This window comes from Tupaia chinensis, unplaced genomic scaffold (genome assembly GCF_000334495.1).
Source record: "Tupaia chinensis unplaced genomic scaffold, TupChi_1.0 Scaffold000609_1, whole genome shotgun sequence".
Classification (NCBI taxonomy): domain Eukaryota; kingdom Metazoa; phylum Chordata; class Mammalia; order Scandentia; family Tupaiidae; genus Tupaia; species Tupaia belangeri.
In genome coordinates, this window is record NW_006160128.1 from 2,294,154 (window position 1) to 2,309,509 (window position 15,356).

Below are 15,356 nucleotides of genomic sequence, written 5' to 3' on the forward strand. Positions count from 1 at the left end.
CCCAGGGGAGATGACCATTCCGCAATTCCTTCCCCTCCATTCTCTTCCTGGGATTTTAGGCACGCACACACATGCACTCAGTGTGATTTTCAAGATACAAGGTCCAGGATTCAAACTGCGAGGGACCATGTGGGAGTCTAGAACTGTAATCACTACACAACCTGCTGGCCCCTAAGCCCTCCTTTTAGGCTCTAACAAAGGTTAGCAATCAGAGCATGAGATCAGCAAAGGCTTTTGGATCTCAGCTCATTTTGAGCAAGCAACCATGTCTCCAAGATTTCTTTTTCTCAAAATAAATACATTTTATAGATGACATTTTGACTAGAAGCTATAAGACATGTTTTAGTAAATTTTTAGAATGTTTTCACTTTCTTTAATGGAAGACGTATAATTGAGAAAATATGCGATATTATCATTCTAATAACTAGATATCTTTAAGTCTTCATGTCTCAGTCTAGAAAAATATGCTTTCTCAATGAAAACTTAATTCATACCAGTAAATGCTATCCAATAGTTCCTTAGTACAGAAAATATTGTCTAAACAAATGAATGCTAACCAGTAGTTTCTTAGTAAACAGAAAATTATTTTCTAAACACTGAATTCTGACTCAAAGCTAAACTTAATATATGGGGTAAGCCAAGTACAGGAGAAAGACAAGTTGGAACAGAGACAACTATTATCACTAATAGTATAAGATTTGGAGAATACTACCAGGAATTTCAAATATTTCTGGTTAAAAATATTCAAAATGAGAGCTGTCTTCAAAAAAGTTCATAGAAAATATATATTATGAAAACAACAACAACAAAGAAAACTAGTGCCAGCCCTATGGCGTAGTGGTTAAAAGAGCTGGATCCCAGTGACCAACCACATGGTTCAAATCCCAGTCCAGCAGCTTGAAAAATATGCTGGGCATATGTGTATGCATGCCCCAAACCAGACAGGACAGAAAAATGGTGGAACAGGGATTGTGGAGTGAGCACCGTCCACTGAGGTGTGCTGTCTACCTCTCCCTCTCTCCTTGTCTCATTCAGGAGAACACATTTGTCCTCTGGAAATTAAAAATTTTTTAAAGAAAAAACTATGTACAGGTTTCAAAATTATTTTTGCATCAAAATAAATTTGTACTTTAATTTGGGAACCAGCAGGTGGCGTAATGGCTATGTCGCTGGGCTCCCACGTAGTCGACCATGGTTCGCGTCCCGGACCCGGTGGCTTAAACTCACGCTGGGCACATGTGCGTGCGTGCCCAAGATCCCGAGGGGAGAATGGAGGAGAAGGGATTGCTGCGTGACCATCCCCCCTGGGGGGTGATTTCTCGCTTTGTCTCTCTGTCTCTCTCTGTCTGTCTGGCGAGCGCACGGGCCCTATAGCGAAAAACCTCTCCAAAAAAAAAAAAAAATTTGTATTTAATTTCATTTTTCCACAAACTTTTTTGAAGTACCCACATGTAACACTCTGAATGTAATTGTCTCGTACTTAAAACACTTTATCAGCCCAGGGGAGACTGGGAGAAGTCACTATAAACACTAAAACCATCCTATATTTTATGTACCACTTAGAAACACGAAAGTACAAAGGAACAGTGTGTTCATTTCTAAATAGTTAGAGTTCTGAGAAGCAGCTGAGGTTTACAGGGATAAACAAAATAACTTCCTTACATATGCTATAATCAGAAAGAAAGGGAAAAACCCAAAACAGAGAAAAAGAAGAGAAACAATGACTGGTTTTCAAAGTATATTTTGAGCAATTTGAAAAGAAAAAAACATAGTTAGGATGAACAGGAAGAAGAAAAAATACTTTAAGAATATACCCCAAAACAGTATAAAGAGTGAGAACAAAATGGATCAGATGACCACGCAGAAGTGCTTGAGAGAAGTATACGGATTGTAAAAGAAGAGGGAAACGAGGTAAGTGAGGAAAACGAGAAGAGATGAGATGGCATTGACAAAGGCAAAACAGGCAAATTCTGAGGGTTGAGGGAAATTTATCAATTTTTTGATTAGGGCAACTATTTGCTGAGTTAAGTGTTAGTCAGAGAAGTTGGCTAAAAAGCAATGCCACTTGAAACCCATTGATTTTTAATAGGATAAGTATGAGAACATCTACCAAAAACATGCAAGTTTTCAAAATTTGGATGCCCAGCTGACCAGGAACCAGATCTAGAGTACCCAATTCATTTGCAACAACAACTGAATACCTGACAGACAAGTAATAATTTTCTTCCCTCTAGCACTCAGCAGATTACAGCTAGTGGCTTGAGTGGTAAAAGTTTATAAAACTGGGTCAACAGATGGCATGGTGGTTGGGTTGCTGGACTCCCATGTGGCTGACCATGGTTCAAGTCCTAAACCTGGTGGCTTGCTTTCTCACTTTCCTTCTCTCTCTGGACAAAATTTAAAATAATGATAATTGAAAAAAGTTAAATAAATAATTCTTTTTTTAAAAAAAGGTTCTGAGGGGCCAGCAGGTGGGGTAGTGGAAGGAAGCTGGACTCCCATATGGCTGACCACAGTTTGAGTCCCAGACCTGGCAGCTTGCTTTCACACTTTCCTTCTCTTTGTCTCTCACTGGTCAACCTCAAAATAATAAAATAAAATAATGACAATAAATAAAATTAAATAATTCTTAAAAAAAAAAAAAAAAAAAAAAGAGGGACCAGCAGATGGCATAATGGCTATATCACCATGTAATCGGCCACGGTTCGAGTCCCAGATCCGGTGGCTTAAACTCACGCCAGGTGCTTGTGCATGTGTGCCAAAGATCCTGAGAGGAGAATGGAGGAGAAAGGATTGCAGTGTGGCCATCCCTCCCCAGGCAGGGGGTGGTGATTTCTCGCTTTCTGTCTCTCTCTGTCTTTCTGGCAAGTGCATGCGTCCTATAGCAAAAACCTCTCAAAAAAAAGGTTCTGAAACTTATGGCTACTTCATCATTCCATCAAGTCCTCTCAGAAAGAATGGTAGTCAATGTATGGAAACGAATGAACTATTCTTGTTCATAGTTAGCATGCTAAATAACTGTATTGAATTGTTATCTAAAACCAGTATGGGGGGCCAGGAGGTGACATGGAGGTTAAGGGTGCTGGACTCCCACATGGCCAACTGTGGTTCAAGTCCCAAACCTGGTGACTTGCTTTCTCACTTTCCCTCTGGCCGACCATGTGTGAGCCCCAGACCTGGACATTTGCTTTCTCACTTTCTCTCTCTCTCACATGTCCCTCTCTGGTCAAATTTAAATAAATAAATAAATAAATAAATAAATAAAGTTAAATAAAATCATTCTAAAAAAAAAGAAAACCAATATGCTATAATTTTATGTAAGTTTTTCCATATGATTTTAATTTTAGACTAGGTATCTGAAAAAATATAAATCAAAAACTAAAGAAAAATGCAGCATTCTATATACTTCACATTAACCATAGTAATTTCTTTTTTTTTAGAATTATTTTATTTAACTTTAGTTATTCTTTTATTTATTTTAATTTGACCAGAGAGGGATAGAGAAAGAAAGAGAGGAGAGAGAAAGTGAGAAAGTAAGCCACCAGGTCCGGGACTCGAACAGTGGTCAGCCATGTGGGAGTCCAATGCCCTTAACCACCATGCCACCTGCTGGCCCCAACCATAGTAATTTCTTGGGACGATCTACATCATAAAGATCTTTTTTTGTTCTGGTTAAGCAACAGAAAAGAACTTATCTTTTGCTTCCAGACATTAATTACATAAAGTTTTAAAACAATGCCATCTAGTGGATATCTTATAAAATGTATCTCTTTCACAAAAATGCACTTCAGATTCATTCATTCAACAAATATTGGGTTGTCAGAAAAGTCATGATGCTTTTTTTGCATAGAAAAACATGGAAAAAATACGTCATGACTTTCCAACAACATCTTGAGGAACTACTATATCCAGGCACCATTCCAGGTGCTGAGGATATGGAAATAAATGACAAACACTCCCAAAACAAAAGGGAAAGAAAAATCCTTCCCTCCTAGAACACATTTTACTGAGAAAGACAAACAAATAGATCTTGTATATCTGGTAACGAATGCTCTAGAGAAAAGTGAAGCAGGATGAGAAACAGAATGTGACAGATAAAAGCAGGTGCTATTTTACATAGGATGGCCTGGCAAAGCCTTATTAATAAAGTGACATTTGAGCAAATATATAAAAGAGATGAGAAAATAAACCACGTGGCTATCTAATAGGACTGCACATAGGAATAGAGAACTATAGCAAATGCGAAAGGCAAGAACTGAGAAGATGCCAACTATGCCTGAGGAATAGCAAAGAGGCTGATATGGCTGCAGTTCAGGGAACAACATAAAGAACAATAAGTAATACTATTCAGAGAGCTAGCCAGAGGCCAAAATCACATAAAACCTTTACATCTTTGGTAGTATGTTTAAGTTTTATTTAGTCAAATGGAAAGCCTAGAAACAAGATTAATATGATCAGACTTCATATTTAAAGATCATTCTAGTTGCCAAATGCAGAAGAGGCTTTTTTGACTATTTCTGTAAGAATGAAATGACCAGTTATTGCAATGGAAAATGCTAGATTCAGATAAAGGTTTTGGTTACTGCTGCTATTTGTGCAGTTGTTTGTTTCACGTGGGAATCAAGAATGTGTTTTGGATCTAGCAAGACACCATATATGAGCACATCTACGTTCCATGTCTATAGCAAACGAATATGGCAAGAGTTCACACAAAGCACAGGACTAAGACATCAACCCACACTGTTGAAAAGCTACATCAAGGTGTCTTGTACAGCAGTGACTATCTAAATCCTATGACTTGGGGGAGGGGGTGACTTCGGGGTGCCTGGAGTCACTTTGCTTGATCTTAAATAAAGTGTAGAGACGCTGAGTCTGACACATTGTTGTACATGACTAGTAGAAGGTAAAGGAGAAATACATTTGCCCAATAAGGATGTTCATAAAACACAAAGTCCAATGATGCCTTGGCAGCTTCTAGAACTATTTCAAGTCTTTATCTCAGAGGCGCAGTGCCAAAGGGAGGAGTGCACATTCCAAGGCCATCCAACTTCTACTTGTCTGAACTCAATTTGCCTAATGCCTTCCAGCCCCATTTTGAATAAAAGGGCTCTTATTTTTCTCGTTTCAGCTCTCAACTAACTGACACAAGAGCTGCTTGGTGTGTGGATGACAGCTTCAAGGTGAATGGAGAACATCCATTTGGAAAGATGCTGCTCTGATCAAAGATAAAAACAAATCAGTCCAGTAGGTTGAACTGCATGAGCTTTTCTAGCAGTGATATACGTGAAGAGTGGTAAAAGCTTCTATGTTTGGGTTCTTACTGACTCATGCACAGTAGCCAATGGCCTGGCTGTATACTCTGTCAGGAGGGAAATTAAAACTGGTCAATTAAAGGGATGCCAGTGTGACACAGCCCTGTGGAAATTTGAGGAGTGCATTAAAGTAGAACATGTTGATGCTCATCAGAAAAACTCCCTCCCAAGTTCAGATGACTAGAATCAATGAGCAGATATTCCCATGTGCTCACACAGTGGCCACCTGGGCTATGAAGTGAATGGATATGGGGGTACTGCAACAAGGCAGAGGTGGGCTGAAGATAGATATGTCCCTTTTAAGAGCTGTTCTGTCTTCTAGCGAGACGGAAACTGCTGATGACTACATGGCAGATTCCCTGGCAGGAAGGCCTGAACCCAGCTAGCAAGTGATACTGATGCAAGCAGCCCTAGGCAGCCACACGTGGATCTTGACAGGAATAGACCCTCTCTCTGCACTGAATTTTGCTTAGCTGACAGACGTGAATGCTGAAAATGCTATAGAAAACCAGAACAAAAGCCCCTGCACAGAATGTAGAGAGCTGGTGGCCACTTTAGACCAAGGAACATACTGTACAGCCCATGATGTTCAACAACAGGCAGAGAGATATCCTCCTCAGAGTAATAGTTTGATAGAAAAGTGGAACAGGCAATTACAATACTAGCTGCCTAAAACTGGGGGAGAGAAAGGCATGAAGCTTTAAGTATATGTCTATACTCAAAACAAGTAGAACTAAAGGAGTGTCCTCACTAGATTCTCCTGATTTTCCTCTGTTTTTCTGGTAGATGGGGGGGAGAGAGAGATCATACTTGGTATGACTAAGTTGGTATAGTTGGTATAGGTTGGTATAATGATTTATACATTTTTAGTTTTCTTCTCCATATGACTTCATTTTTTTTTCTCCCTGCCTGATGCAGAGGTCACAAGACTAAAGCTACAAGTGTTAGAAGCAGGGATAGTTTTTAAGTAAGTAAATGTAACTATGTTTTAGGCCTTATGTCAGAATTCCTAAGGCCTGATAAGATGGGTTGTGCTTTTACTCCATCGAGCAAAACTGGGGTTAACAGTGAATGCAATGTATTTCCTGGTGGCAAATACAACTCACCTATTTAACCTTATCTTGGCAAAAAGTTCAAGGAAAAATTAAATTAAGGTACAAGTTTACTATGGTGCAAAAACATTTTGAAATACATGCAAAATTTTTCATAATATGCATTTTCCATGAACTTTTGAAAATCCTCTGTACTTAAAATTTTTAACTTCTTGGGACCAGCCGATGGTATAGTGATTACATCACTGGACTCCCACATGGCTAACTGCAGTTCGAGCACCAGACCCGGTGGCTTGAAACTCATGCTGGGTACATGCGTGTGTATGCCCAAAAATCCCAAGAGGAGAATGGAGGAGAAGGGATTCCAGTGTGGCCATCCCCCTAGGGGGTGATTTCTCACTTTCTGTCTCTGTCTCTCTGGTAAGCACATGCACCCTATAGCAAAAACCTCTCCCTAAAAAAAAAAAAAAGAAAGAAAGAAAACATAGCATATTAAAATGTTTAGGACTCAGCTAAAACTGTGTAAGGACAAGATTATAGCATTAGATATTAGCACCAAAAAAGAAAGGTCAAAAATCAGTGATCAAACTTTCACCTGTAAAGCAAATGAAAACTAAAGCAACCAAAGAAAGAATGATAATAAGAGGAAATCAATGAAATAATTAAAAAAAAAATACAGAGAAGAAAATCAATGATACCAAAAGCTAGTTCTTTGAAAAGATCAATAAAACTGATACGCCTAAAGCCAAACTGACAGACAGAAGGTAGGGTGGTAGACAGTGTATTACTATCAGGAATTAAGTAGAGGACATTACAGATTTTATACATATCGAGAGGGTACTAAGGAAATATTGTGAACAATTGGATGTCAATAAATCTGACAACTCAGATGAAAAACCCTAAGAAAGATACAAACCATCAAAGCTCTCTCAAGAATAAATAACCTGGGGACCAAAACGTGGTGTGGTGGCTAAGGCACTGGACACGTCCACATGGCTGACCATGGTTCAAGTCTCAGACTTGGTGGCTTCCTTTCTCACTTTCCTTCTCTCTCTCTGTGTGTGTGTCTCTCTCTGGTCAAATTAAAATAAATGAATGAATAAATAAGATTAAATAAATAATTATTTTTTTAAAAAAAGAATAAATAACTTGGATAGTTCTAGTTATGAAAAATACTGCATTTGTTTTTAAACATATTCCCCAAAGAATACTGTAGACCCAAGTGCCCCCAATGGTGAATTCAAAAAAATATTTAGGGAAGAAATAACACCAACCCTATACAAACTCTTTCAAAAAACACATTTATAGTAAAAGAGAAATAATGGGATCAGAAGATGATGTAATGGTTATGTTGCTGGACTCCCACATGGCCGACCATGGTTCAAGTCCCATATCCAGCAGCTTGAAACTCACACCAGGCACATGTGAATGCATGTCCAAAATCCCAAGAGGAGAGCAGAAGAGAAGGGATTGTGGCATGGCCATCCCCCCAGAAAGGTGATTTCTCACTTTCTATCTCTCTGTCTCGTTCTGTTTCTCTGGCAAGTGCACACATCCTATAGCAAAAATCTTTCTAAAAAAAAAATGGTATCTGGATTTCACGATCTAGGAAAAACACTTGCTAGTTCATTCATTTATCAAACATTTTTTGTATCAGACATTGGATTTGGCTTTCAAGATACGAAGATATAACACAAACTCAAATTGCTTACAGACCAGTGGCATATACTTGGAAAGACTAAATAACCAAGAGACATTGAGTGGCAAATAATAAGTGCTGGGCAAAATAATTCATTTGGAACTTATCTGGTTAGATAATATGCTATGAAGTAAACAGTACTCTTTGGAGAGAAATAAGAGAGATTTGATTCATAGTGACATAGAGAAAGACTCAAAAAACTATACCTATACTAGACTTTGACTAAAACAACAGAATTCAATCTCTAAAGTATAAACATTCTTGCTTATAAATATCCATTCACAGGCCGGCAGGTGGCATGGTAGTTAAGGCAGCTGGACTCCTACATGGCTGACCATGGTTCATAATCCTGGACCTGACAGCTTGCTTTCTCACTTTCCTTCTCTCTTTCTTTCTCTCTAGTCAACTTCAAATAAAATAAAATGACAATGAATAAAATTAAATTTTAAAAATTCTTTAAAAATAAATATCCATCCACTAATACTTTACTCCACCAATACTTTACTCCACGTAGAAATTAGTTATAAGGCAGCTTTCCTTTCGTCTTTCTTTCTTTTTTTTTTTTTCTTTTTTTTGTAGAGGTTTTTGCTATAGGGCACGTGTGCTCGCCAGGCAGAGAGAGATAGAGAGACAGAAAGCAAGAAATCACCCCCCAGGGGGGATGGCCACGCCGCAATCCCTTCTCCTCCATTCTCCTCTCAGGATCTTGGGCATGCACGCACACACACCCAGCATAAGTTGAAGCCACTGGGTCCGGGACTCAAACCACAGTCGACTTGACACGGTGGGAGACCAGCGACATAGCCATTATGCTAACTGCTGGTCCCCCTTTTGTCTTTCTTATTAGTTTTCCTCCCTCCACATTTTCTACTTATATTCTTCCCAATTTCTTTCTTTCCTATTTTCTTTCAAGAATTATTTAATTTTATTTACTCATTCATTCATTTTAATTTGACCAGAGAGAGACAGAGAGGGAGAAAGTGAGAAAGCAAGCCACTAGGTCCAGGACTCAAACCACTGTCAGCCATGAGAGAGTGCCCAGCGCCTCAACCACATCACCTGCTGACCTTCCTTTTCTTTTTTAAAGGTTGTTGTCACGGGGTAGTGTGCTCGCTGGAGAAGGACAATGAGAGGGAAAGTGAGAAATCACTCCCTAGGGGAGATGGCCACACCACAATCCCTCCTCCTCCATTCTCCTCCTGGGATTTCGGGCACACATGCACACGCATCCAGTAGGAGTATAGGACCTTAACTACCACACCACCTGCTGACCCAACCAAATAATTTTTTAACCCTATTTTTGTTGCTTACATTATTCCTCTGTCTTATACTTTAAGGGTTAACTGGTACTTGTAGCTTCTGCAACTAATGGTCACATCACAAATCCCTTCTCCCCCATTTCTTACTTCTTTGAGGATTTGGGGCATGTACACACATATCCTGGCATGTTTCTCAATGTGCTGGGTCTGGCACTAGAACTCCACAGTTATCTTTGTGGGATCCAGTCACCTTAACCACCAGACCACAAGCTGGCCCCCTTCTGTTTCTTGAAATTATTTTTTCCTGACTTTTTGCAAAATGCAGCTTGTCCAGGAACCCCACTTACACCAATAAGAAAGAGATAGAAATAGGAAGAAAGAAAGAAAGCAAGAAAGAAAGAAAAAAGAAAATCAGCTTCCCATGTCCATCTTAAAAGGAAAATTCTTTTAAACAGTGTCTAGCATCTTGTGTTCTTAAAAAAAAAGTAAATGTTAAATAGTCTATTCTGTGTATGTTACAAAACCAAAGCATTACAATTGAAAAATAAGAAAAATCTCTTACCTTTCAGCACTAAATGCTGACTCTGTGTCAATGTACACAACAGCTCCATCTAATCCTCCCATATAGGTAGGTAATGTCGCCAGAACACTCATCATTATACAAAACTGAGTTTTTCCACAACCTGGTGGACCTGTAACCTAAAAAAAAAGTCATTTGTAAAAACACAAAATTCTTTTAAGAATTTGCCACACCCACAATACAACTACCTGAGTTCCCAGGACAGAATTAAACCATATTGCCTAAATCCACTGTATTTAATATATTAACCTCTCCCCTGTGCATGTGAGTTGATATTAGTTATGTATCATCCATGGGAAAACTGAGAAAATAGTCACTCAAGTTCTCTTCTGTAGGAATGGCTCTGTGGCCAGGTGGTTAAGGCAGCTGGATCCCACATTGACCGATCACATGGTTCTAATCCTAGCCCCATAAGCTTGAAAAACATGCAGGGTACACGTGTATGTGTGCTCAAAATCCCAACAGGGTGGAGAAGGGATTGTGGCATTGACCATGTCCCATTAAGAGGGAGGCCCCTTTCCCTCTCTCTCTCTAGAAATTTCTTTTTAAAATCGTATTTTGTGTCTTGTAGTTCAAATGAGATACTTTTTTCTTTAAACACAGGATCCTCCCAAGTAGCTAAGACCACAGGATCACACCACAACTCCCAGTTCTTTCAGACAGGGTCTTGCTACGTTGCCTACAGCAGCCTCAAGTTCAAATCCTTTTATTTCTTCCCTATGTGACAGACAGAGAGAGAAAGAGAGACAGGCACTCCCATCAGGGTCTTCACACCACAATCCACCCCAGTCTCAGCCAGCCCAGATCACAGGGAGGCACACATGTGCCATGTACAGGGAGGCCCTGGGACATGAACTGGGGACTTTCACATGTAGATAGGTTCAGTGATACTACCACTACACCACTGTCTGGCCCCATGTTTTAATTCTTGATGCCTCAAATCATCTTTAATTTGAGATATATATATATATATCTATCGATAGATAGATAGATAGATAGATAGATAGATAACTGGGTCCGGGACTCAAACCACAGTCGACTTGACACGGTGGGAGACCAGCGACATAGCCATTATGCTAACTGCTGGTCCCCCTTTTGTCTTTCTTATTAGTTTTCCTCCCTCCACATTTTCTACTTATATTCTTCCCAATTTCTTTCTTTCCTATTTTCTTTCAAGAATTATTTAATTTTATTTACTCATTCATTCATTTTAATTTGACCAGAGAGAGACAGAGAGGGAGAAAGTGAGAAAGCAAGCCACTAGGTCCAGGACTCAAACCACTGTCAGCCATGAGAGAGTGCCCAGCGCCTCAACCACATCACCTGCTGACCTTCCTTTTCTTTTTTAAAGGTTGTTGTCACGGGGTAGTGTGCTCGCTGGAGAAGGACAATGAGAGGGAAAGTGAGAAATCACTCCCTAGGGGAGATGGCCACACCACAATCCCTCCTCCTCCATTCTCCTCCTGGGATTTCGGGCACACATGCACACGCATCCAGTAGGAGTATAGGACCTTAACTACCACACCACCTGCTGACCCAACCAAATAATTTTTTAACCCTATTTTTGTTGCTTACATTATTCCTCTGTCTTATACTTTAAGGGTTAACTGGTACTTGTAGCTTCTGCAACTAATGGTCACATCACAAATCCCTTCTCCCCCATTTCTTACTTCTTTGAGGATTTGGGGCATGTACACACATATCCTGGCATGTTTCTCAATGTGCTGGGTCTGGCACTAGAACTCCACAGTTATCTTTGTGGGATCCAGTCACCTTAACCACCAGACCACAAGCTGGCCCCCTTCTGTTTCTTGAAATTATTTTTTCCTGACTTTTTGCAAAATGCAGCTTGTCCAGGAACCCCACTTACACCAATAAGAAAGAGATAGAAATAGGAAGAAAGAAAGAAAGCAAGAAAGAAAGAAAAAAGAAAATCAGCTTCCCATGTCCATCTTAAAAGGAAAATTCTTTTAAACAGTGTCTAGCATCTTGTGTTCTTAAAAAAAAAGTAAATGTTAAATAGTCTATTCTGTGTATGTTACAAAACCAAAGCATTACAATTGAAAAATAAGAAAAATCTCTTACCTTTCAGCACTAAATGCTGACTCTGTGTTAATGTACACAAAAGTTAGTAGGTAATGTCGCCAGAACACTCATCATTATACAAAACTGAGTTTTTCCACAACCTGGTGGACCTGTAACCTAAAAAAAAAGTCATTTGTAAAAACACAAAATTCTTTTAAGAATTTGCCACACCCACAATACAACTACCTGAGTTCCCAGGACAGAATTAAACCATATTGCCTAAATCCACTGTATTTAATATATTAACCTCTCCCCTGTGCATGTGAGTTGATATTAGTTATGTATCATCCATGGGAAAACTGAGAAAATAGTCACTCAAGTTCTCTTCTGTAGGAATGGCTCTGTGGCCAGGTGGTTAAGGCAGCTGGATCCCACATTGACCGATCACATGGTTCTAATCCTAGCCCCATAAGCTTGAAAAACATGCAGGGTACACGTGTATGTGTGCTCAAAATCCCAACAGGGTGGAGAAGGGATTGTGGCATTGACCATGTCCCATTAAGAGGGAGGCCCCTTTCCCTCTCTCTCTCTAGAAATTTCTTTTTAAAATCGTATTTTGTGTCTTGTAGTTCAAATGAGATACTTTTTTCTTTAAACACAGGATCCTCCCAAGTAGCTAAGACCACAGGATCACACCACAACTCCCAGTTCTTTCAGACAGGGTCTTGCTACGTTGCCTACAGCAGCCTCAAGTTCAAATCCTTTTATTTCTTCCCTATGTGACAGACAGAGAGAGAAAGAGAGACAGGCACTCCCATCAGGGTCTTCACACCACAATCCACCCCAGTCTCAGCCAGCCCAGATCACAGGGAGGCACACATGTGCCATGTACAGGGAGGCCCTGGGACATGAACTGGGGACTTTCACATGTAGATAGGTTCAGTGATACTACCACTACACCACTGTCTGGCCCCATGTTTTAATTCTTGATGCCTCAAATCATCTTTAATTTGAGATATATATATATCTATCTATCTATCGATAGATAGATAGATAGATAGATAGATAGATATCTTTAATTTGCTCAGAAAATAATCCATTTAAGGTCAGCCAGGAAACACAGCAGTTAAGGCAGCTGAATCCCATATGGCAGATGGCAGGGTTCAAATCCTGAACTTTGTGGCTTGAAAAACACACCAGGCATGTGTGTATGTCTGCCCAAAACCCAGGGAGAAGAATGGAAGAGAAGGAATTGTAGTGTGGACATCCCTCCTGAAGGTGCTTTTTCATTTTCCATTTCTCTCTCTGTCTTTGGTGAGTGCACACTTTCTGCAGCTAAATAAATGTGATTTCTTAATAATAATAATAGTAGTAGTAATAATCTAAGTATTGCTATGTTGTTTCCTGTTTTATTTTATCTATTTTACAGTAACACGAAGAACAAATATGTCACTAGTGTAACTAATAATATACACTATCATAATTGGTCTTTTGCTGTTAAGGAGGTCCTTAAATATCTATCATTAATTTTATTGAAAGTGTTCTAGATATTGAATTATATATCACATGACTTTAAGATGTCACTGAAAGGGACTGGCAGGTGGCATAGCTGTTAAAGCACTGGACTCCCACATGGCCAACCATGGTTCAAATCCCAGATCTGGTGGCTTACTTTCTCTATCTCCTCTCTCTCTCTCAAATTTAATAATAATAATAATAATTAATAAATAAAATTAATTAAATAATTCTTAAAAACAAAACAAAAAAATGATGTCACCAAAAAACTTGCTTAAGTTTTCTTTCTTATGATGACCTTTTACTAGCCGTAGCTAGTATTTTAAGGGACAAAAGAACAGCAAATTTCATTGTTAACAATAATAGGTATAATTCCATATATCAAACTGTCATCTTTATAATTTCCAATTTTTTTTATATCTTCTCAGATGGGCTTAGGATATCATTGATTTTTACTTCATTAGTCATAGCAGAATGAATCACCAGCTCTGAATTAACAGGCATGTGGCTTACTTCTACTCACATTGTAGTACTGTCTTCAATCTACAGGTTCTTTGCAGGAATCTTTTTATGCCATTGTCTATTTTGTGAGATTTGGTTTAATTAAACTATCTAAGTACTTTCAGATCTATGCAATTCATTCCAACGTGTTGAAACTAAAGGCACAAGAAATGTGCCTCTGTCAACCCTCTGTATCTCTTCCTACCTAACTATAACTGAGGCACAGTGGTCTAACACACCAACAAAGTGAAAATGCCAGTGTCTACACATACATTAAATGCCAATCATGTAAATTTCATTTGTTAAATTGAAATACCAATAAAAGTTCACTCTATGACTGAAACTGATTGACTAAAGGTTGTACAAGAGATGGGTGTGAATGCCAGATGAGGTGTGTGTAGAGGAGTGGGGCCTAAGGAAGGGCATTTGGAGAAGGGATACGGAGATAGAGCATTGACGGGATGGGGAGGCGTGGTGTTATCGTTTGAAGATATTTTGATCAACAGGACTGGGGAGAAATGTTCACATATTGAAATGCTCACATTGTAAGCTAAACAATGTGACTGAATGTATATAAAAAAATTTTAAAATAAAAGAAAAAAAAAGTTCTAATATTTTCTTCCCACAATATAATAGGCTATCTTATATGGCATGCTTTGGAGCTGCTAGTCCCAAACATTTTTCAGGGACCTTTTATCATTATCAAAGACAATGTGGATCGGACACCCAGTGGCTGCAGTGCCCTGACCTGGACCCACACAGCTCCTAGACTCCAAAGTGCAACCCCCATGCCCAGCCTCGTACTGGAGTCAATGCTACAGCTTATACTTAAGTAAGAAAACAGGCCTCAACAGAGACATTCAAACAAGTCTTAGACATCTACTTTCCCAGAAAAAGGAAACTCACGCATCAGAAAAGGTTACTAATAAACCTAGTACAAGGATATGACTGCACAAATTCCAGAATCTGATCAGATAAAACAGTTTAAGGAATTTCTTGGAACCTACAATAAACTTACAGAAACATGCTTTTTGGACTACGTTAAGGACTTTACAACAAGAGAAGTAAAATCTGAAGAGACCACCGGTTCAGAACATCGCTTACAAAAGTATCTAAAAATGATGGGAAACTACACTTGGTGTGTTGTGATGATACTCAGGGAATGAGTGTTAGGCAATATAATTTAATATAAAAAAAAATAATAAGCAGGAGGAAAAAAAATGCACATTTGATGACTGAAGAGAGTTGTATGGACACAACTGGGGTCTACTTTATAGTATGTTCATTCTACTCCCTGGGGTTTATGCCTAGGATCAGATTTGGATACATGTGTAAGGATATGTCAGCTGTGCTAGCTAGTGGATATACTTAGACTAATTGAGTTCATTGGTAGAACAATTGAATGGGGGGGGG

At 39.0% G+C, this 15,356-nt stretch overlaps 2 protein-coding genes across 5 annotated transcripts in view; one reads left to right on the forward strand and one right to left on the reverse strand.

Moving 5' to 3' along the window:
• The window catches only part of RAD51B (RAD51 paralog B), a 646,490-nt gene that overhangs the window by 598,876 nt on the left and 32,258 nt on the right, over window positions 1-15,356 (reverse strand). The window contains exon 5 of the mRNA XM_014591690.2: window positions 9,885-10,021. Within this exon, the coding sequence (XP_014447176.1) occupies window positions 9,885-10,021 (137 nt within the window). The remainder of the gene's footprint in view (window positions 1-9,884; window positions 10,022-15,356) is intronic.
• LOC102495650 (mitochondrial import inner membrane translocase subunit Tim9-like) overlaps window positions 14,888-15,356 on the forward strand; it is a 1,177-nt gene continuing 708 nt past the window's right edge. For 2 of the 4 annotated variants that reach the window (XM_014591691.1, XM_014591692.1), the window contains exon 1: window positions 14,888-15,020. In XM_014591691.1, the coding sequence (XP_014447177.1) occupies window positions 14,888-15,020 (133 nt within the window). Of the gene's footprint in view, window positions 15,052-15,186; window positions 15,188-15,356 lie in introns of all 4 variants that reach the window. The other 2 variants (XM_006158763.1, XM_014591693.1) reach the window with 2 other exon arrangements.